At 35.8% G+C, this 23,637-nt stretch overlaps 3 protein-coding genes across 5 annotated transcripts; all 3 read left to right on the forward strand.

The window, feature by feature from the left end:
- The first annotated feature begins 2,900 nt into the window (after nucleotides 1-2,900).
- Nucleotides 2,901-3,371, forward strand: LOC130998124 (uncharacterized). Its single transcript, XM_057923557.1, has one exon. The coding sequence runs from the start codon at nucleotides 2,901-2,903 to the stop codon at nucleotides 3,369-3,371; it is 471 nt and encodes a 156-aa protein (XP_057779540.1).
- Nucleotides 3,372-9,657: 6,286 nt separating this feature from the next.
- LOC131001404 (protein ALTERED PHOSPHATE STARVATION RESPONSE 1-like) lies at nucleotides 9,658-13,655 on the forward strand. 2 transcript variants are annotated; one of them, XM_057927790.1, is made up of 6 exons: nucleotides 9,658-9,817; nucleotides 10,005-11,133; nucleotides 11,236-11,313; nucleotides 11,608-11,807; nucleotides 12,454-12,677; nucleotides 12,807-13,655. In XM_057927790.1, exons 2-6 carry the CDS (start codon nucleotides 10,167-10,169, stop codon nucleotides 13,474-13,476), a joined length of 2,139 nt encoding a protein of 712 aa, XP_057783773.1. In that variant the 5' UTR covers nucleotides 9,658-9,817; nucleotides 10,005-10,166; the 3' UTR covers nucleotides 13,477-13,655. The 2 variants fall into 2 exon arrangements, with proteins under 2 accessions (XP_057783773.1, XP_057783774.1); XM_057927791.1 differs by having other exon boundaries at nucleotides 9,692-9,817; nucleotides 9,999-11,133.
- Nucleotides 13,656-15,614: 1,959 nt separating this feature from the next.
- Nucleotides 15,615-18,635, forward strand: LOC131001405 (uncharacterized). Of its 2 annotated transcripts, XM_057927793.1 has the most exons (5): nucleotides 15,615-15,827; nucleotides 16,010-17,114; nucleotides 17,269-17,322; nucleotides 17,689-17,873; nucleotides 18,329-18,635. In XM_057927793.1, the coding sequence occupies exons 2-5, from the start codon at nucleotides 16,103-16,105 to the stop codon at nucleotides 18,416-18,418; spliced, it is 1,341 nt and encodes a 446-aa protein (XP_057783776.1). In that variant the 5' UTR covers nucleotides 15,615-15,827; nucleotides 16,010-16,102; the 3' UTR covers nucleotides 18,419-18,635. The 2 variants fall into 2 exon arrangements, with proteins under 2 accessions (XP_057783776.1, XP_057783775.1); XM_057927792.1 differs by having other exon boundaries at nucleotides 15,684-17,114.
- Nucleotides 18,636-23,637: the final 5,002 nt, after the last annotated feature.

A 23,637-nucleotide genomic window follows, 5' to 3' on the forward strand; every position in this document is an offset into this window, starting at 1 on the left:
AATGGAGGGAGTACTTAATTTTATAATATTTTGCGTTAGCTTATGGAAAGTCCCGATGTAAGGATGCATGGAATAGAAATCTTTGACAATAAGTAATTTGCCGCAAAACAGTGTCAACCTTAGAATTTTGAGACTGACGTCCTCTAAAACTAACTTGCTCTCTATCTATTTTGTAGTCTTCTATATATATATATATATATATAGGGGAGGGCAACAATGAAAACACTTCTTAAAATATAAATATAAACATTTTTTAATGTACGTATTTTATCCAACATGGTTACGAATTCATCGAACATGGTTACGAATTGTGAAAAATATTTTTTTGTTACCTTTGGGATTCGAACCCAAGACCAATAATTCATCCAACAGGGTTACGAATCAACCGTAGATCTTGATGATCTAAGGGCTGAAAATTGTTTATATTTTATATTTTAAGAAATGCTTTTATTTTTGCCCTCCCCTATATATATATATATATATATATATATATATATATATATATATATATATTTCTATTTTAAAGTGCATGCATGTTATTAAAAAGATTATCCAATAGGTATTTCTGGTTGATGTAAATATTCGGACCTTAGTAAAATATTTGAAGACATAATTTGAAGACATAATTTGGAACAATGGGATTGAGGTCATTGAGGAAGCAGTCATGCGTGACATCGCGAGCCATAGTCATCTTCGTCGCACCTAAGTCCCGACAGGGGTGCAGGTGTTTGTTGCTGTTTAGTGCCCTTTTTGGCCAGCTTCGTGGCTGCCTGGGTTTTTTGGTCTGTTTTTCTTTTGCTTGTTTGAGCCGGAATTACTTGGGAACGATGGTCAGGCCGGAGTTCCTGAAGTAATTCCTCCCGCCCGTTTGCTTCTTTTGTTCTGCTCCTGTCGAGTACTCTTTTTCCTTGCTACGACTGCTTTCTCGTAGAAAGGTTTTAACGAGGCTCGTCCCATAGTTGGCGTCTCTGTGCCTTCATGGGTTTGTTCTTCCCTTTTTTCTTTTTTATAAAATGCCGCTTTTAATTAATTGAAGACATAATTTGTCTAGAAAAATATAAAGATAATGTTATACTATATATATAGAGAGAGAATGAGAGTTTTATTTTTCGTGAAAAATGAAAACAATGAACAAATTAATAAATTCTACGAATAAACCATTATAATTGATGAACATATGCATCTATTTAATATAGTGAAAATCTCGCCTCTTCTAGGATTCGAACCCAGATCAAAATGTTTGTTCATAAAAATTGTTGACTTGTTCGCAACTATTCACGAGAATTCTTAATTCTCAACACATGTAGCATTTTTAATTGAACCTCTCTCTCTCTCTCTCTATATATATATATATATATATATATATATACATACATATATGGTGTTGTTCTAAAGAGAACTACATTATTTGTGAGAACGTGAGAATCATCAAATCTAATGCATAATATATAGGGAGAGGTTCAAGAAAGAACCACTAAATAAAAGAAGAACGGAGAACCATTTCCAGTCATTCGATCATCAAGATCTATGGTGGATGCATCATCTTGTTGGATGAATGCAGATCCTTGGTTCGAATCCTGAAGGTAGCAATTTTTTTTTTAGTGCATTAATTTTTACAATGAATGCATTAGATTTTATGGTTCTCACAAATAATGTAATTTTCTCTAGAACCACACGCTATATATATATATATATATATATATATATATATATATATATATTGGTGAAAGAACAAATAATTTCAAAAATCGAATGATGAAGGACTAAAACGTGCCTAGATATTAATTTCTCTATCATTATATCAATACATGCGTATAAAACTTTCCATTTTATCATATATATTTTAGTTTTATTTCTTTTTGTTAGAATTATTAAACTTTTATTTGTTCTAATATCGAAAAGAAATCCTAGTATCTAGAAAAGTTGACAAAGAAACACTTGACATTGCTTTTATTAGAGGGAATGGTAACATTTGATGAATTCATAGTTTTTTCTTTTAGGAGGATTACGGTAAAATTTGAATCCCATATCTCGCCGCTTATAGATTGAAATGTCCCTTTTGTGGACATGAATTCCTATGTCTATGAAATGGACTTCACACTAACTGAATCTACTAAAAACAATCTCTTTTTCGAGGATGAAACATTTTGGTCACTTAAAATTTTATATTTCAAAAAAAATCATAAATTCTTTATACATATTCATGTTCAGAATTTTTTGTGTTAGTGTATCGATGTCCCAGTTAAAATAGGAACAGGAAACTAGAAATCTTTGTCAATAAGTAATTTATCATTTACTTTTGGGGTTATTGCCATAAAATTCATCAAGTTTGTCAATTTTCTGGTTTATATCATGACTTTTTTTTTTGGCCAAAAAATACATGAATTTAAGATTTATTTGCAATTACCCCACCATTTACAATTTCACCCAAATTAATCTGAGTTGGCGATGATCGGATTGCCAACGTGGCCGCCGGAATCGCCAAATCACGCATACACCTCTCTTTCTCTCTCTCACACACACACACACATGGTAGAGATTGCAGGGAAAGCAGCTATTAGTGCTTCCCCCGCCCCTTCGCCGCCCGTGGCCGCCCTCCCCCCTTCGCCGCCCTCCTCCACCAACAGCAACAGAAGTTACCCCCCAAATCTACAACTTGACTGCAGCCATGGAGATTATAGGGTTTCCATCAAAAAATCTGATGCAAAGCCATCAATCCATCAACGATTTCACCACCCACCACAAATCACCGAAGCTTAATAATGGTTTCACCAGATTCACGGAATCACCACCACGATCCATCTTTCAGAAGTGTTAATTTCACCGGCGATGGGGTTGGGGAAGGGGGAGTGGCGACAGAATGACGAATTGCAACGGTAGCGCAGTCGACTGGCGGCAGAATGACGGCGGAGTTCGAGGAGGGGCAGCTGGAGAGACCCAAATGGACCGGCGAGACGCCGCTTTCTCAGCTTGTCGGAGGTTGGGGGAAGGTCTGTTGGATTGGGGGGGTGGGGGAGGAGGGGATGGTCTGTTGGGTGGGGGGAAGTGGCGGCGGCAGGGTTGGGGGAAGGGGAAGGCTCCGCCCACCAGGCAGGAGAAGTGGTGGCGGCGGCGGGGGTGAGGGGGGAAGTGGTGGCGGCGGGGTTGGGGGAAGGGGAAGGCTTCGCCCGCCAGGCCGGAGAAGTGGTGGCGGCGGCGGGGTGAGGGAGGGGGGGGAGGGGGAAGGGATGGTTGGTGGGGGACGGTCCGATGGGTTGGGGTTTTTGGGGGTGGGGGTAGGGGGTGGGGGTAGGGGGTGGGTGAGGGCAATGGTTGGTGGGGGACGGTCTGATGGGTTGGGGGGTGGGGGTGGGGATAGGGGGGCTGGGTGAGGGGGAGTGACAACACATCATCATTCTCAAATAAATTAAATGCCACGTTCGTGCCACATAAGCTGCCTAAATGACACATAAGTTTCGATTTCGCCGGAAATATTCATTGTGGAATTTTTAAGAACAAATTATAAATTCATGTATTTTTTGGCCAAAAATAAAAGTCATGATATAAACCAGAAAATTGACAAACTTGATGAATTTTACAGCAATAACCCCTTTACTTTTTCCATAAAACAGTAATTTATTATTTACATGGAAATATATGGCCAAGCCTAGAATTTTGAACCATCCAACAAAATTAGTGTATGGCATAAAATAGGCCCACGTTTAGAACGGTTGCGTGTGAATTTGCTATATATAGCAAGCACAAACTTCAATCTTAATTAACTTACTATATAATATATTCACTCTATCCTTTAAAATGAGTGGATTTTGAAAATAGCCACTTATATATAGTAAAAATAAATTTTACCCACTAATATAAAAATTTTAAAAAATACTCACATTTACCATTTTACCTTTGCATATAAATTTTTTACAAATACCCACGAATTCACAACCAAAATTTATTTTGGTTGTGAATTCAAGTTTTAAAGTTTAAATTCACAACTATAAATAGTGTTAGTTGTGAATTCACAACCAACACTATTTCTAGTTATGAATTCACAACCAACAAAACTTGAATTCACAACCAACACTATTTCTAGTTGTGAATTCATAACCAATAAAACTTGAATTCACAACCAATACTATTTCTAATTGTGAATTCACAACCAACGCTGATAATTTAGTTGTGAATTCATAAATTTGGTTGTGAATTCAAGAACATTTGTACAAAATTGTGTGATTTTCATCAATTTCTTCATTACTTGTAATTTTTTTTATTAAAATCAAATTGAATTCAATTTTTCCTCAAATAATCTCACAAAATTGCGTGATTTTCTTTTTGCCTTTTCTCATCGTTTTTGGAGAATTCGGAACGAGTGAGGTCAAAGGTGTAGAAGCAATTGAAGCGAAATCTGCTCCATCCACGCTGATCTGAACCTCGGACTCAAGGTACCACTGTCGTTAATCCACTTTGCAACGAGGAAGTTCAGCAAGAAGCTGATGATCGGAGAGGGAGGATTCGACAAAGTCTACTAGGAAAAGCTGAGGAACGGTGCCAAAGTTGCTGTAAAGAGAAGAGAGGCAGGGCATGGGCAGGGCCTTGAAGAATTCCACACAGAGATAAGAGTGTTATCCAAAATTATGCTTCGATTGAAGTCATACAAAATCAGAAATGCAGTTATCTCTGCAATTACCGGCCATCACCTACTCCACGGCGGCGGCTTCTCCTGCTTCAGCCCGCACTCCAAACCCTGCAACGACCTCTGCCGCGCGCTCTCCGCCGTCGTGGCCTCCGTCAAATACCGCCCGGCGTCGGGGCACAGATACCCCTGCCAATACGATGCCAATACGACGACGAATCCGTCAAAAATAAATTTAAACCAAATTACGACTCAAACAATTTCAGAAACACAACTGAAATCAAATATGATAAATCATAATCACCACCCAAAATCCCCCAAAATCCTCCATAATCGGAGTTGAAATTGATTGTGTTTTCCCAAATTAGGTTAAAAAAATCACTCACCACATCGCCACGACCAATCCACAATATTTTCTAGCAATTGACAGACTCCTCCAGATTTGTGTAGAGCGGATTTCCTTGGCTCCATTAAAGAGTCAACCGATGTAGATTGAATTTTGTCACCGTAAAAATCGCGTGAAAGAGAGACGGAGATGGGAGGCGGCGAGAGGCGACGCCGAGAGGATGGGAACGACGAATTTCCGGAATGAGCCGTGGCGATCGCGAAGGGAGGTCGACGACGGCGAGAGAGGGATTCGGTGGAAGAAAATTGTGAGTGAGAGGGAGGGAGGAACCGTGAAAAATGGCGAGAATTGGAGTCTGGAACTCACAGGCGTGAATTGCCCATTTTTAAGGAGGGGTATTTTGGTCTTTTCACGCAAAAAGTGGGTAAAATTTTATGTTTTTATATTAGTGGGTAAAATTTATTTTTGCTATATAAAAGTGGGTACTCTTATATATTAACACCTTTAAAATTATGAGGAGAATCTTTTTATATGAATTTTTATAAAAAAATTATTGAATGTAATAATAGCTAGTGGAGAATGAGTTCTATATTAAGAATATTATTGTTTTGGTTATAATAAATAATAGTGAAAAAAGAGTCTCGTGTTAAAGATAAAATTATTTAATTATATATAGAATAATGTTTAAAATTAGAAAAGAATGTATGAAAAATAAAATAAATACAATTTTAGGGAACAAAAGAAGTATCAAATGCATGTAACAAAAGTCTTATACTACCAGAAAATGCGGCTTTAAAATCGAAGAAAACAGTTGTTAACACTTAACACGGTTAACGATCTATTTGATATGTCTTTATTTGCATGATCGTTCGAAACATTAACAAGTTAAACTTTAACGACCGAATAATGATCGAAAATTCGATCGTTATAAATATTGATTTTGATCGTATTTTTTTTTACTATTTTTAATTTTTAAGAATCAAATTTATTACAATTTGACTAGTATAGCATATACTTATCCGTCCCGCAAAATTATAATTTTATTTTTTTATTGATATGTCTCAATGACGAAGCCGTCGTTTGAGCTTCGTGCAAATAAATTTATCTTGTGTCCACAACTAGGTTAGCTAGTAGTAAGTCTAGAGTCGAATCCACAGAGAACTGAGCAGTAATCTCTCCTGCAAGGGTGTCACTAAAAAGGAGTTTTGTTTCTGATTGTTCTGACCACAACTCACTTATGGGCATAACAGGGTTTCGGACCAAACTGAAATAACAAAAGTAACTTGATCAAATAACAAAAGTAACTGAGCAATAATCTCTCCTACATTTTTTTAGCTCTTTAACATGTGTTTTTTAAAAGTGTTGTCGTAAAATAAGTACTACCACACTGAAACGACAAGGCTACAAAAAAACCGTGGTCTTTTAGCATAAAAAGATGCTAATAGACTACGGTTTTATCTACGACCACGCTTTTAGAGTCTACGACCACACTTTTCGTTAAAACACTTGTCTTTTAAATGTAGTCTTTTTGCATTTTTCTTGTAGTGCATGAGTGATTGGTACCATAGTTCAAAGTATAAGAAATGTTATGAGCATGCTATTCAGCCTATACCTGGTGTGAAGTTTTGGGAGTCAAAGATACTTGAAGATTTCATTGAGCCTCCACCAATTGAGAAAAGGGTGGGAAGGCCAAAGAAGAACAGGGTCAGAGCTCCAAATGAGCCGAAGTTCAAACATAAGCTGTCAAGGGTTGGTAAGATTCAACATTGCAGCCTATGTGGAAGTACACAACACAAGAAACACACTTGCCCTAAAAGGCCAAAATAGGTTTATCCTAAGCCAATCTTCAAATTGAATATCATGTCATGATCTATGCACTTACTTTGCTTACTTTTGAATGTAGTTACAACACCAATCACAAGCTTCAATATCTACAAAGGGTTCAAAGAAGAGGGCAAATTCAGTGAGTGGAATGGGTCTACATGTGAATCTAGAGACATGAAAGCAGACATTAAATGTAAGTTTCAACATTCAATCCTTTCTTATCACTGAATTTCAATTGTCAACAACATAAGCAACTCTTTTATTGTATTGTTACAGCCCGGAGGATCACAATCAATGGTGATTGATGAAGGCACACCAAAGGAGGAAGATCACAATACAAAATTCCCAATACCAAATGAAGCACAAACAAGGAAGCAAAAGAGAAAGATAGGAGAAGGCTCATCCACTGGAGGATCAGTGAAGGTCAAGAAGCATCAAGGGACTCAATTCAAAGCCCCAAGAAATAAGACAGAGGCTGTGGAGCAAGAAACCATCCTCCGAAGAAGTCCAAGAGGAAAGAATGTTGTCACAACTGGTGGATCGACAAACAACAGTTGAAATCACATTGTTTTGCTAGGCCTTTGTGGATTACTTTGTTTTTTGTTTTTTGGATGATAGTTCTCAATTCTGAATTCTGAGTTCTGTTTTTTGGGATTAAACATGTCAACAGCTTTTGGGATTAAACATGTCAATTTTTGGGAATGAAATTCAGAAACAAGAAGGAATTATCCATGTCAATTATGCTTTCTTATCCATGGCAATTCTGAATTCTATTTTGTTTTTGAATTTCAAATCTTAACATACATAAATGCAGTGTAGGCACTTATCCAAGAGAGAAGAATTATAACACTTCTGAAATTGATTTCATTCATTTCACAAAAAGAAACATACATTAACAATGATCAAAGCATCTAATACCTACATTCAAGCATCTAATACCTACATTCATGCTATATAACAAGTTTGATTATTACAAACCAAGAAATGATCAAAAACATGAAAAGAAGACGACTTCTCCTTCTAAGACCTCTTGATTCTTCTTTCCAACTTGCAATTGCTGACCAAAGATAGCCAATTTCAACTTCAAAATCAATGGGGGACTTCGAACTTTCATGCATCTTTAGAAGATTCATGTTTTCCTTCTTCAACTCGTTTATAACATCCCGTGCTCTCTCACACAATGGTTCATCGTACCATTCAAAAAAACCACAATTTTGGGTCTGCAAATTCAACAAATAAGTATTAATTCTAATTTTTTAAACAAAAACCAAACGAATCATGAACAAGTGATGTACCTTCCAATTTCGACACCCATAAAACCTTCTCCCCGGGTTGTCGTCCGTCCATGAGGTCATTCTCGTAGCTTTCAACTTCTTCCCTTCACATTTGCAACGGCAATACCTAACCTCATCGTCGTTCACCATCTGCCGTCGACTTTGCGACGAGGAAGACCCGAATCCTGAGTTCCAACTCATGTTAATAGCTCTAATCCAAATATCATCAACAAACCCTAAGCTAATTGCACGAATTCTCGCCGATTTCTCTCAATTTGTGTCAAATGCATTGGTAAATTAGGGTTCTTCGTATTTAAACCCTAATTCTAAGAAGATGACCGTTGAAGGCTGGTTAGGGTGGGGCCCACAGGGACAAAAAAAAAACAAAAAAAAGGGGAAAACAGCGTTAAACATCCGTTTGGGGCGGGGTGTTTTTTGCACCCTTTTTTCGAGACTATAGGGAGGTCAACGCGCTTTGACCGAGTGGGGGATAAAAGCTATAGGGGGTGTAGTCCAGGGGCTATGGGCACCTTTGCCCTTTATTTTATACTCCTTTATCAAGCTTTTCAGATTGATTAATTAAGTATGGAATCCTAGTCATACAAGACGAAAATACATATGCATCGGCCCTGTTTTTTGTTTGCCACTATATAAATCGTAGAATAACTTATAAATGAATGTATATTGATAGTGATAGATTAATAATAAAATTATAATATGTGCAATATTTATTTACGCCCTAATTTTTTTTTTGAGGTGTTTGTGTCCTAATAAAAACTGTATATTTGTCTGTTGAAACACAACTATAATTATATGTGCTTATCATATTACACGTAATAATATATTAAAAGAACAGCATAATACAAAACGGAAAATGTATATAATCTAAAGACTAAAGCTGCAGAAAAAAGTAATATTTGATGCTTAGGAATCTAAGATTTATAAATAATGTTAGAGGGGGTCAGATATACTTTGCATATTCATCACCTACAACTTTAAATTAAGATTCACCACTTAAAAAACAAAAATGGAATATTTGAGCAGATCTGGTCTATAACATAAATGCAGAATTTAGGCATTAATTTCTGGTTGATTAATGACCATAAAATTTATATGACTAATAATTTTCATGATTCAATGTAACCTTTTTATTTTGTGGTGAAAATACACGTAATATGGGACGAGGGTCATCAAACATTCATTGCTTTGTGCCTGCTATAAATGGTTGTGCTGTACAATCGAGAGGGGGGAGCCGTTAGAAACCTAGGGGCATTTTCGTCACATGCATATTTTTCTGCAAGATTAATGATAAATGCTGATAATACTTTTGGCTACTGCGTTAATCTATTTTATACAGGCATTAATCAATATAATCTGCAATAAATAATAAGGCCCATTTTATTTTATTTTGAAACAGATGTAGCAAACAGATAAATCGAAGCCATAGCGAAAAATCGATCACAGGTTTTCTTGAATCATTTTTCTGCTACAAAATATACAAAAAATATAGAAAAGAATTCAACCCACTCAAAAAGAGCAGGAAAAGAAAAGGTAGTACGTGCTTTTCAATTGGAAGTTGGACATGTTCCTCTGTGTAACCGTATAATTGTAGTATTAATTGAACATATTAGTGTTGGATTAACATTCGCACGCATTCCCATGCGCCTCTCTCTCAAAACTGTACTGACCTCTTTCTCTCTCATCATTTCAGCGGCATTGCCCTCTCTCTCAAACCAGCTCTTCTGCAAAAAGGTGAGCTTATGTGCATGATTTGAGACTTGAGTTGTTCATTTGCCAATCTACATTATTTTTCTTTTTTGGTTACTTGTAGTTGTAGGATTAATTCTTCTTCACTTGTCCAGAACTGTGGCGCAAGTTGAAACTGAGCGGTTTTTTTTTTTTTTTTTTTTTTTCATTTTTTGCTTTTATTGAGGTGAAGGTTTTGGGGAAAGAGGAAAATTTGAGAAGTACTCAGGATTGGTGCTGTTTTATCTTTCCGCTTGTTGAAATGGTGGGACATTCAAATGTGGTGGTTTTGTGAGGGTTTAAAGGGCTATTGCTATCAATTAGGTTAGATCATTTGATTTTGGGGTGGAAAAGGATGGGTATAACGAATTCAAAAGGTGAGAAGAGTAGTGCTTTGAAGTTGTGTAGAGAAAGGAAAAAGTTCATTAAACAAGCGATTGATTCTAGGTATGCTTTAGCAGCTGCACATGTATCGTATGTTCAGTCTCTTAGAAACCTAGGCATTGCCCTTAGGAGGTTTGCAGAGGCTGAGGTGTTGGTGGAAACCTCTCTGTCTGCTTCAGCCACAGAGCTCGATAAAACCCCCTCGCACTCGTCGTATCCTTCCCCCTCTCCCTCTCACCTCGGTGGTGTCTCGGATTCACCGGTGCTCAATGGGAGCCCCCTGTCTACGGCTAGAGTTAGTTATATGAGGTCCGGTGGGGCTACTGCATTGACTGTTAGATTGAATACGAGGAATTCCTTTGTTGAGGAAGGCGAATTTTCAATGCCTCCGCCACCTCCTCCGCCTCCTGATGACTCCGGTTGGGATTACTTTGACCCTGCTGATGAGAGCTTTCGGTTTCCGGGGCAAGATGGGAATCTTGACACTGATGATGCCGGAATGTATGGAGATTCTGGCAAGAAGGAGTTTGATTTTAGTAGAGGTAATGGGATTTATGAACGCGAGGGGTCCATGACTCCCAAATTGGAGAGTCCTACAAATGGAAATGGGAGATTGGCAGCTGAGAATAGTCAGCAAAGGGTTGAGGGTGAAGTGAAGGATATGGCCGTTGGGAAAGAGGTGAGTGGATCGAGAGGCAAAGTAGCTGGTAAGACACCTGTGGGACAATCGAATTCGAGGACGAACAAATCTGTGGTGGAGAATGATATATGTGCTGAAAGGGAGGATCCTTCTGAGTTTATTACACACAGGGCCAAAGATTTTCTCTCTAGCATTAAGGACATCGATAGTCGATTCTTTAGAGCTTCTGAATCAGGAAGGGAGGTCTCAAGAATGCTCGAGGCCAACAAAATCCATGTTGGGTATGCTGAGGCCAGAGGTAATGAACTTCTTTTTATGCCAAAATGTGATGTCCCAGAGAATTTGACTTGCTTTTCCTGTGTTGTATCTGAGAATTAATAATGCAGTTCTGTGTTTTTAGGTGCTTCATCAGCCTCACTTTATTTGACCTCTTTTGGAGTAGGTTGTTGCCAAGGTGGAAGTGCTAATATATCTGATGGTATGCATGTTTAAAGCAAGAGCTTTCATATAAATGATTTTCTATTGCAATGCTTCTTGGAGTTGATCATAATTGCGCATTATTCGTACTTGTAATCTGTAAAATATTATGTGGTGTCATGGTGAGTTATTTCAATTATGGTCAGTTCTGTCAAATTTCCTTAACCTCATGTAAAATATCATGGACTGAAGTTAGGAATCTTGTTTCATTTTATTGAAATGTTAATCTTTAGAACCAATCCATAAAGCACAATACTAAATGCTGATATTCTAACTCCTATGTTACAAATGTCAGATCAAATTGTTACCAAGGTGATCACTTGGAAACGTACGACATCATCAAAATCTTCCTCTTCTAGGAATCCTCTTGCAATGAAAGATGATGATGATAGTGGAAGTGAATACATTGACGAGTTCTGCATGATTTCTGGAAGTCACTCTTCCACGCTTGATAGACTCTATGCATGGGAAAGAAAATTATATGATGAAGTGAAGGTACCTGATCAACTCCTACTTGTCATATGATTTATGTTTGAGTATACATTTCTTCCTTCGATGATTGAGTATTCCAAATTGCATTTCAGCTTTTATTACATATACACAGTTTTCTGCATTGTTTACAGTAACCTCACTACGAATAATGTATTGATAATTTAGTTGGAAGAGTAGAATTCTTGTTTCACTACTTTAAAAACTGGATATGGGTCCCGTGCCTGTCTAAATATAACCTTTTTCCCCCTTTATATCTAATGCATCTCGCTTAACCTGCAAGTGAAAAGAGGGGTTAACTACGGTCTACGAATATTACAGAAACTGAAAATTTTATTATCATTTTGTGATATTAAAAGTTGCACATCCAGTAGGTGCATTTTCAAGTATCATTTCTGATCAATTTGCTGCTCTCCACCAAATCATGAAATACTGACATGTTAACTTTCTAAATAACTTATTTGCACAACATTTAAAACTGCTTTATCTTTCATGTTTGACTTGATTGTAAGTATTTTTGCCATCAATTATGATTTTGAAGCGCCATGAAAGCATTGGGTCTGAGCATCCCATCCCATAAATGTGATGGCTGAAAGTTGCCATCTTCTTTTCTTTAATTTTTGGATATCAGTCCTGAATTCAGTCTTTGTAGGCTAGTGAGTCCATACAGAGAGAATATGATCGTAAGTGTGACCAGCTCCGACATCAATTTGCCAAGGATCTTAGCCCTCAAGTAATCGACAAAACTCGGGCAGCTGTGAAAGATCTCCACTCAAGAATTAGGGTGGCGCTCCATGCCGTTGATTCAATATCAAAACGGATAGAGAAAATGCGGGACGAAGAGCTGCTCCCACAGCTCCGTGAACTTATTCAAGGGTAAGATACATTTTTCATTTCGCGATCCAAAGATTTCTAGTTATAACCATCATGTGCCTTGGTTCACATTGAACTTGTTCTTTGTCATTCAAAGCCATTCTTGATTATAATCTTGACTTTCATTGGCAGACTGACAACAATGTGGAAAGCCATGCTCGAATGCCATCATTCACAGTACATCACCATCTCGTTAGCTTACCACACCAAGAGCTCGGCAGTAGCGCCACTAGGCGAGACGCAACGGCAGATCATAAACCAGCTCCAAGATGAGGTGGAGTACTTTGGCTTAAGCTTTGCGGACTGGATCAACAGCTACACGTCTTACGTGGAAGCTCTCAACAGCTGGCTACAGAACTGCATTCTTCAACCACGAGAACGAAAGGGCAGACGGGGAGAGGCTCCCCCACGACGCTCCCTGGCACCATCCATCTTCGTCCTCTGTCGGGACTGGTCAGCTGGGATCAAATCTCTGCCATCCCAAGAAGTCAGTGATGCAATCAAAGCCTTCCTGGGCGACCTACGACGCTCGGTCAGAAACCAGTCGGAAGAGCCGCGCAAGACAGGGAACACGGGCGAGTCCCAGAATGACGAAGCAGACGGTAAAGCCGAAGAAGACAAGGATGGGGACAGACCATCGCACATAAGCTGCGTGCAGCCAAGTTTGACAAAGGTTCTTGATAGGCTGACAAAATTCTCCGAGGCTTCGGTGAAGATGTGTGAAGATATTTGGCAGAAATGTGATACGGCTCGTAATGCGTATGAGAACTACAAAGCACCACCAAGATCTTATAGCATTTGAAAGTGTTCCAAATTCTATATTCTATATATGGATGAAGGTTGATATAATCTGTAAATCATTGTGCTTTTTGGGAGAAGCTTTTATCAAGAAATAGGCAATTTTTAAGAGATAATGTTCGCAAAAATCTCTTGTTTTGATGGTGAGGCCGTGAAGTATTTATTATTGGTTGAATTTCTTCAGTTTCGAGTTTTCTTCTTTTGGGGAATTCCTTTGATTTGGTTTGAGTTTCGAACTTTTTATTTTCTATAGTATACTATTCTTTATGAAGCCGTGATATTACTTTATTATACTTTTCTTTTGTCTAAATATTACTTCAAATTTCAAGTAATTTTTATACTACTATTAATTATATTCAAATTATCGGAAACATTTTTTTAAAATCTTGAACTGTCGATTTTTTATTTATTTATTTAAGTCTACCCTACGTCTATTTTTCAATTTCGTAAAATTGACGTGATTTGTCCTATGTCATAGTGTATTTTAAATTATTACTAGCATTTGCATTCTGTGCAATGCACGTGAAATATTTTTAATTTTTATATTTATATAAATTTAATAATAATTCAATTATTATACTTATAAATATAATAAAAAATTATTTTGAATTGAATATTGAAAAAATAAAAAAGAATTGACAATTATAAAATTTGATAATATGAAAAATAAAAACAAAAAATAAGTTAAAAAATTTAAAATTAAATACTAATTAAAAAGAATTAAAAATATATTTATTCAAAAAAGATGAGAGAGGAGAGAGAAATTTATAAAACTTTAGTATTTAAACAAATTTAATTTTTACATTTTAAATCAAATATTTTCATAAAATATACTCCCTCCGTCCATAAAAGAACTTCATATCTTTCCTTTTTGGGACGTCCACAAAAACACTTACTCCTACTACTTATTTTTGGATTATACCCCACTACTTATAATTTCTCTTACTTTCACTTTTTCACATCTCCCAATATTAATTACTATAACACATTTTCACCACTCCCAATACACTCAACTTTTTCCCCATTCTCAATACACCTAATAATCTTTTTCTTAAAACGCGTGCCACTATCTCATAAGAAGTTTTTTCGTGGACGGAGGGAGTATCATATTAAAGCTCTTATCATGATCTTGAATTTGATATACATATTAAATATTTTATAATTAATTGAATTTCACAATTTTGAAAAAAAATGTAACAACAAATAAGAAGTTAAAGAAATAAAAATAAAAAGAAAAATATATAGTTTAAACATAAACCTTCAGTTTTATTATAACTACAAAATTGTCACTCAATTTTAAAATTAATTTGAAATTGATTTCAAATTGAAAACTCCATTTTTAATATAGTATAGATTTTTGTAACTTACATTACACAAAATGATGTTACCTTATGCCATAGTTATTGAAAATTTCTTAAGAATAGTTATTAAATCATCAATTAGTAAGGCACAAATTGATGTTATTTTGTGTTGTGTAAGTTAAAAAAATTATAAATATATAGTGGCATTCAACAAATCACATCTATTTTTGGAAGCCGAAAAGTGGACGTAAAGTAATGATATAAAATTAATAGTTTAAAATGTATTTTTTTAATAAATTTAAAATATGATTAATAATATCAAAATAATTTAAGATTTAAAGTGATATTTATCATTTTCTTTTTAAAGCCGTACAATTTCTTTATTGATAGTGGAATGTGTAAAAGTTTTTGGGTTAAAAATGTATTAAATGCAAACAATTAATTATAATGCAGTTGCTAGACAAGATCATTTAAGGTTATATGCCTACTAATGATTGATGTACAACATTTATCTGATGTGTATAAATGACTAAAAATAGTACCAAATAAAAATCAATAATGTTGTGGGTGCAATAAGACCAAGTTAAGTTAGTATTTTTATTGTACTTCATTAAGAATTACTCCATTCGTTTCATTAAAAATGACATATATTTAATTTTGAATTATACTATTACAAGTGATCTATTTTCATAAATGATAGTCAATTTTTATACATTTCTTCTTAGTTTATGCCCAAAAAATTTGTGCCATTTATAATGGGAGGGATGATATTTTTTTAGGATAGGGAGTGTACTTATTTGAGAATATAATAATAAAATATAGTGAAAGTGTTTTTCCATCTAGAAAAAAGGGAAAAATACAAAACCATGTTTTATGGAGAAAAAGCAAAAGTTACGAGCGCGCCCAAATTTCAGAATTCAAAAGATTAAGGCGGGGACCTCTCTCTCTCTCTCTGCCCTTTTCTACACTCAACAATTTCCCACTGCTCCTCTTCTTCTCCAGATTGGGAACCTGCTGACGCAAAATCTCCATATAACATTTCTACAAGGTTTAGGTCAGTTAATTATTACAGACGCGTCATTCTTAGCTGTAATTGCGTTTTTACATTTATTCAAGGTTTTTTTTCTCTCTCTCTCTTTCTGCTCGCAGTTCAATTGACCTAAACCTAGTGATGTGCATCAAATTATTGTTATAATTATTTTTGGTGATAAGGGATTGGGATATTCGTTTTTCTAGGTTTGTGAATCAGGATGCTGAGAGTTCGTTGAGGCTTGGGAAATTTTGGATAGGGAGGCGAGGGTTGTAAGATTAGGTTGCGAAATTTTGGTTATGGCTGACGGGAGTGTATCTCGTGGGCAGAGTAGGTCGAGGCCCGTTCTAGGTGATGTTACGAACCGGAATGGTAAAAGGGGGTTTTCAGGGAAAGAGAAGGATGGGGGAAGAAGTTTGGATTTCAATGATAAAGATACAGTCAAGCGAATTTGTGCTTCGCCTCGCCCATGTTCTGAGATTAATTCTTTGAAAGGCAATGTTATATCTGGTCTCTCCAAAATACCCGTTGAAAATAGGGAGCCTAATTTGTATGATGGTAGTGAAAGAGTTCATAGTTTGAAGGGGAAAAATGATGTAATTGGCAACTTGAAATTTAATGCTGGTAGTTATAAACACAAGATTTTGGATCTTAGGGGAGCAAATACTGTTACTGTGAGTATTAATGAGTTGGAAGTTGTTGATAATGACTCGAGTGACGGTTGTGGCAAGTCCGAGCTTTCCAAGAATAGTCTTCCAAGGGTTGACGAGGTAGCTGGCCAGAATCGCGTAGATCCTAATTTGGCAAATCTTGGAGGGGAGGGTTTGAATTCTGTGGCCAAGGAAGCTGATGGTTATAGCCCGTTAGACTCATTGAAGGAAAACAAGATTTCAGGAGCTGCCGAAGTAGCTAATGAAAACAGGTGCTCCAGTCTTGATTTTGGCATGCATGATGCTATTCAGTCCGTTAACACCGAAGGTAATAATGAGTTGGGTGAGAGTTCTCATGCTGACACTTCACGGACAGTGAGTGAAACTGGTACCGATTTTCTTCACGATGGAGAAGAGAACATAAGTCCTGAAGGCACTCAGAGTGATATCAATGACCACCATAATCATTTGGATGATCATAATGCTGACAATTTTATCCTGAGCCAGTCAGGATCCATTGATTGCACAGTCCTGCCTCAGTCTCAGGAATCTAGAGTATTTGGAATAGATAAATCCAATGAACTGAAGGAGGATGAATGTGCTCTTATGACCGTGGGGAGTAATGCTATCGATGCTTGTTCTTGTTCTTTCTGCACAAAAGGTTTGGCACCAGTTATTTTGCTTTATGGTTGTGTATGTAGTTGAGTTTCAATAATTGTGAGATATTCTTATCGGACTTTAACTTTGCTGAGTGTACTGATCTTTTAGCTTTAATAAATTACTATCTAAACTATGCATTTTGTTTTGATAACCAGCCCAAGATTTGTGGTTGGACCTCCATCAGAAGGACATTAAGGCTCGATTAACAGGTTAGTTAGAGTATCTTATAGTTAGAAGTTAACAGTGATTAGTACTAATTTTGTTTCTCTTAAGGGGGCGTTACTTTGAGCGCTAAGAAAGATAAAAATAATCCAAGCTAATTTTACCATTTACTTTAAAGGATTGATTAATTTTGAACTTGTTTGATCATCTTATCCTTCAATACTCAATCCTATGTTTTGTTAATCTATCCTATCACTCAAAGTAAACTCCCCTAACTATATTTTTAAGCTTAAACCATATAATGTGTCAATAAAACGTGATTTTATTAGCAGAAAACAACAACCGGTCAAATTTCTACAATTGCAATCTACTTTATTCGTTTTTGAAATATCACTTGTTTCAAACTTTCTTAGCCTTGAAAAAGAGTCAAAAAGATGCTAGCATATTGGCTGAAAGAAGTTACAGGATCAAGGTCAACGAGAAACATGGTGCTGAAAGCGTCACTAGAGCCTCTAAAATGGAATCTCATCTGACGAATCAGTGGAGATCTCTCTTTCAGCATATGTCAGACATATGGGAAGCAGAGAGTAATCAGCTTGTAAGCCCCCTTATATATTTTCCTTATCCCGTCTTTGATGAAAGCCATTTTATCAAGTTATAATCATACCTTACAAGGCATGTTACATTTTCTGAAAGTGAAGACGCTTGACATTTAGGTGGTAGTTGGAAATTAAATGATTATTCCAATCTTATTTGATGGTTAGAATACAAAGTATTGGTTTTCTTTACTGCATTAATCATTATTCCTTGATTATAAACCATAACTCAATATGAAAAAAGAAAGGGGGAACGCTAAATGGTGGCTTATATCTCTGGAACCGTACTTGATTTTATTTTTAGGTTCTTTTCTGCCTGTGGCTGTTGTATGTTCATGCATGATGCATGTAGCCTGCCCACGTACAAAGATGAATGCATTCGGATCAGCCTCATCAGTTATTACTTATTTGAAACTGTGAAAGCATGTGTCAGTGAATTATCCATTGCCTGTCGCAGGAAGCTAGTCTATTGCCACTGAACAATCTAAAAGACAAATGCAAAGCTGAGATGGAATTGATTAGGGCTAAGCTGTCAGAAAAGCATTAAGGCTGTTATGAAGACTCGAAATTTCTGTAAGATGTGCTTTATTTTTTTTATTCTTGCTCTTATCATTTATTACCGAAGCCAACATTTCATTGTGGTACTTTAGATAGGATTTTTGTGGTACTTCATATATGTAAAAATACTAAAATATCTTCTTTGTTGTTTCTATTGTTATTCAGTAAATTTAATCTGGAATACTAGTTACAATTGATTATAGTTTGTGAATTCTCGTCTTCATGTTATTTTCGTGTCCTATAACTTAGGTTGAAGCTTCACAGTGTATGCATATTTTTATTAGCTCTGTTTGTAAGTACATATGAGTAAATGGAATATTTTTCTTCCTTGAAATGTTGTTTTTAAGTGCATGAAGGTTGAGCACGGCCTAATTCCAGTTTAGATTTGAACCTTCATTCATTGTGCTGATATACATTTAAAAATCCTATGAAAATGGTTAAGTTAGGCATACAATCAAATATCTACAATGGGAATCCTCTCCCAGTTATTGCATCCCACTGGAAACGATTCCACTCTCAACTGCAGAACTAGATTTCCCAACCATAGTTGACTCTTGATTTAGCATTGATTCATTTGTGGTTGTCCAAAAACACTGAATCCTTCTACAGATGGAAAGGATTTCAACTCCTAACCTCGTCTCTAGCAGAGGAGGCAACCTCAACTTGTAAGTTCATTTATTTAGATATGGATTATTAACCCTTTTTTATAGGCATAAGTAGACTCATAGAGGGGGCCTAGAGATTTTATAATATAGTTAACTTTCATTTTCAAGATTGTATAGATTAGTTTATATCTAGAGAGAGAGAGTGAGAGAGCTGACTCTGAAAACATAAGGATTGGATTGTTATTATCATATTGATTCATGGAAGGTCAATTTCCAACACTAAAAAATGCCAACATAAAATATGAGAACCGTGAAACTGCATTATTTGTTATTGTTTAAGTGTTGACTTTGAATCCAATAATAGAAGCTCCACTATAAGTGCACATTGTTTAATTTTTGACTTTTGTGGTGATGAAGAAGATAGATGTGAGCTATCAATCATCTCTACAGCCCAACTCAATTGTTATATTCTCAACTAACTAAACTTTTCTTTTATTATCATCACTTTTTTATCATGTTGAATTTAATACCATAATTTCTCCCTGACGATAAGGGAGTTTTAAACCAGAAACGGAGTCAAATTTGAATAAAGTGTTTTTGTACAATTCGAATTTTGTACGAGTTTTATTTGAGTCGGACATTAAACATTTGAAACAATGGTGATAAGTGATAACTTTTGTGGATGTCTGATGCAGCACTATGGATGACCCAACTCCTTGCTACCAATAATTTAAAATTTTAATTCTTGACATGGCAAAGAGGTCAATTTAAATATATGTTGTTGACGGTTTGTTGGTTATGATAAAAAAAAAAAAATTATTTAAATATCAAATAATTATATTCCAATGGACTCGACCATCACCGTTTCATCCTTATCATGAGATTATTTAATTCTTTATTTAAAGGTTATATTTATGGTTTAAGTTGCAAATTTGTTTCTCGGTGAAGAAAAATTGGAGAAGTTATTGACCTTTGTTGAAGCATATATAAACCTCCATAATTAGTTTTACATGTGTGCACAAATTACGAATTCTTATATACGGTATGATTACTCTCATGCTACAATGGACTCGACCATCACCGTTTCATCTTTATCATGTGATTATTTAAATTTTATTTAAAGTTATATTGTGGTTTAAGTTGCAAATTTGTTTTTTGGTGAAGAAAATTTGGAGAAGGTCAATATTTTGTTTACATATAGAGTTTACACAAATTCTCCTGTAAAATATCTGTACAATATTTACAAATATCATATAGAATATATAAGTGGTTCGTACCGTGCGGATGTCTTACGAATGCGAACTCATCTAGAGTTTAATCTATATTAATAGAAAAAGTGTATTGGGCACAGATAAATTGCCTATTATATATCTCTATTACATATTAAATTTTAAGGGTATACTTTGCCATTTTGGATGTTTACAAAAATTATGGCACTTTTCATTTTAAGACATGACCTCACCTATTTTTCTTATCTTTTACTCTTACAAATACCCATCATTTACAAAAAAAATCATCCTTAATTCAATCTCAATCAGTTATTACAAATTTTTGGTGTGACCTCTTTTTCAACTACGTAAAAATCGCCACTCATTTTATTAAAACTTGCGCCCACTAAAAATGTCATACTTTTGGTGGGCGGAAGGGGTATATATTTAGAAGAATATATTAATTTATTAGATATTAAAATAATAAAAAATATATTACTCCCTCCGTCCCATTAAAGTTGGCTACATTTCCATTTTGGGCGTCCCACTAAAGTTGGCCACTTTCTAAAAATGGCAAAAAATTAACTTAATTAAAGCCACTATTTATTTTAGTTAAGTTCCAATTAGTTTATTTAATTAAAATTTCCTAATTAAATCTAAATCCTACTCCATTTATTTAAAAAAACACACACAAAACACACACTAACACACGCACACAGCCACCGCCCCACCCCCAGCGCCCCACCCGCTTCTGTCTTATTCTTCGGCGGGTGCCACCCCCATGGTCGCCGCCGCCTCCTCTCACCCCTCCGGCCGCCGTCGTCGTGGTCTTCGCCGCGACCACCGCCGACCCTTTCCCTGTCCCTGGCCTCTATTCTCTCCCTCTCGCCCCATCCCCTTCTCTCTTCTTCTCCGGCGGGTGCCACCCGCATGGTCGCCGCCGCCTCTTCTCGCCCCTCCGGTCGTCGTCTTCGTGGTCTTCGCCTCCTCTCCACCTCCTCGCCTTCCTTCACCCGCTTCCGCCTCCGCCTCCCTCCACCTAGCGCCGCTCCACAGCCTCCATTTGAGAGTTTTTGAATTGAATCACACACAAACACACTTGTCTGCACAGATCTGGTTTTCTAAAGATTTCAGGTACAAGATCTGGTTTTCTAAAGATCTCGCCTTCACAGTGTTTGGGGGCAAGATCTGGTTTTTGAGTGGATTTTGAAGGGTTCTGGTTGGCGGGCGGTGGTGGTTGTTGGCGACGGTGGTGGTGGTTGTTGGCAGAGATGGTGGTTGTTGGCGACGGAGGTGGTGGTGGTGGTGATTTCTAGTTTTTGAGTGGATTTTGAATTGTTTCTTGGATTGGGAGGGAGACGAGGGGGACAGAGGGAGACGAGGGTGGCGGCGACTTCACTGGAGGAGGGGGTGGCTGACGCCGGCGACTTCGCCGGAGGAGGGGGTGACTGATGCCGGCGACTTCGCCGGAGGTGGGTGGCAGGGGATGAAGAAGAAAGTGAAAGGAGGAAGAAATTATTTTAATTAACTCAATAATTTTAATGGGCCCCACTCAATTAAAACATAACACTTCATTTCTTAATCTCCGTGCCGAAACAAATGTAGCCAACTTTAGCGGGACAGAGAGAGTAATTACTTATATAACCTTATACATCTAAAAATCTTTTTAGGATCCTAAAAAAGATAATATCTTATGGAATCTATTTAATTAACTAAATAAATGAGAGTAACAATATGAGAGTAACAATAACTGTCATATATTGACTAAGTGTATATAATTATAAATCATACATTGAGATGTATGCGTTTGAAAATTCATCATGATCATTAGATTTCTTAAGAAATACAATAAAACCAATATAAATAAATAACTTTTGGACCTAAGAATTTTATCTAAAAAATTAATAATTTGATAAAACTTAATAACTTTTTAATTTATAGAATGTTTTCCTGATTTTAGAAATTATAATTTTAAATCAAATTATAGTGTGTAAAAACAAATAAGAGATAATAATTAAATTAAATGAATGCATGTATCTATCAATTCATTGTGATTGTTATTGTTGGAGATCCCAATAATGATCAAATTGAAGATGATTGAACAATAGGTTCATATTTTAACAAGTTACTATAATATTTATAACACAAATACTCATGTGCAACCGGTTGCACCGTCCAACTGATTTCCAAAATGACACTACTTCATTCGGGAAATGACACTTTAACATTTTCGAATGACACTACTTCAACATACAAATGACACTTGAAGCTTCAAGTGTCATTTGTATGTTGAAGTAGTGTCATTCAGAAACCAGTTGCACGGGAGAGTGCCTCTATTTATAATTATTCACTCCGTCCATGAAATGAGTACACATATTTCATTTTTAGTACGTCCATGAAATGAGTACTCATTTCCTTTTTTAGCAAGTGTACCCCACACAACTCTTTAATTAATACTGTCAAAAAGTATGACCCTTATTCCAGTAACATCACACTCAATATATTTCTTAAAACCATGTCGTCGTCAAATGGGTACTCATTTCGTGGATGGAGGGAGTATAATATTTAATAATTATTATTTTATTATATTAACGAGATATATATATTTTAAAAATTATTATTTTATTAAAATTGATGATTTTTTGAACTGACCTAAGGTGGGACATGAGAATATATTAGTTATTAAGTGTATTAATTTGTTGAGGACTATTCCCCCGTCCACAAAAAATAGTTCATTTTTGTCATCATGGGACGTCCACAAAAATTAGTTCATTTTCATTTTTGAAAACTTTCTATAATATGGTAGACTCTTTTCTTCATTCACAATACAATCAATTATTATTAGGGATAATTGCGTGAAAATACACAAACTTTGCCAAAAATCCATATTTGACGCGAAGTTAGGATTTTACATTTTAATACATTAACTTTTGTTGTTGTCCAAATTTGACACGACTAAATTCTTAAAAATTCAAAAAACAACCCCTTTTTGTAAATAATTATACAAAGACCCACTTATGTTATTATTTGGGACATTTAAACCAAAACAAGATATTTCCTTATGATGTTTTCTTTTAATCTTTGATCCGCGCCTAAAATGGTTTAATAAAAGAGGCTATACGAATTTTGCCCATTACAATGGATTTTTGGCAAAGTTTGTGTATGTAGGTGCAATTTTCCCTTATTATTATTAACATTATTTTATAAGTGAAGTTCATTCTCCATTCATAATACACTTAACTATTTTTATTAAAATTCATATAGCCTCTTTTAGGACTATTTTTTATGGACGGATGGACTGTCATTTTAAATAGATTTTTATTATAGTTGTAGAATCAAATAAATCAATTTATTAATTAAAAAAATTAAATATAATAGATATTATATATTTTTAT

The sequence above is a fragment of the Salvia miltiorrhiza genome, chromosome 8 (genome assembly GCF_028751815.1).
Source record: "Salvia miltiorrhiza cultivar Shanhuang (shh) chromosome 8, IMPLAD_Smil_shh, whole genome shotgun sequence".
NCBI classification, from domain to species: domain Eukaryota; kingdom Viridiplantae; phylum Streptophyta; class Magnoliopsida; order Lamiales; family Lamiaceae; genus Salvia; species Salvia miltiorrhiza.

What these genes read in the sequence shown, in the direction of transcription:
- LOC130998124 (XM_057923557.1), top strand. Translation starts at nt 2,901, where the DNA reads ATGACGGCGGAGTTCGAGGAGGGGCAGCTGGAGAGACCCAAATGGACC.
- LOC131001404 (XM_057927790.1), top strand. Translation starts at nt 10,167, where the DNA reads ATGGGTATAACGAATTCAAAAGGTGAGAAGAGTAGTGCTTTGAAGTTG. An exon ending in AATTATATGATGAAGTGAAG is followed by an intron (nt 11,808 to 12,453) that starts GTACCTGATCAA and finishes CAGTCTTTGTAG; the next exon opens with GCTAGTGAGTCCATACAGAG. An exon ending in CTCCGTGAACTTATTCAAGG is followed by an intron (nt 12,678 to 12,806) that starts GTAAGATACATT and finishes TTTCATTGGCAG; the next exon opens with ACTGACAACAATGTGGAAAG.
- LOC131001405 (XM_057927793.1), top strand. Translation starts at nt 16,103, where the DNA reads ATGGCTGACGGGAGTGTATCTCGTGGGCAGAGTAGGTCGAGGCCCGTT. An exon ending in TTGTTCTTTCTGCACAAAAG is followed by an intron (nt 17,115 to 17,268) that starts GTTTGGCACCAG and finishes TTTGATAACCAG; the next exon opens with CCCAAGATTTGTGGTTGGAC. An exon ending in AAGCAGAGAGTAATCAGCTT is followed by an intron (nt 17,874 to 18,328) that starts GTAAGCCCCCTT and finishes TGCCTGTCGCAG; the next exon opens with GAAGCTAGTCTATTGCCACT.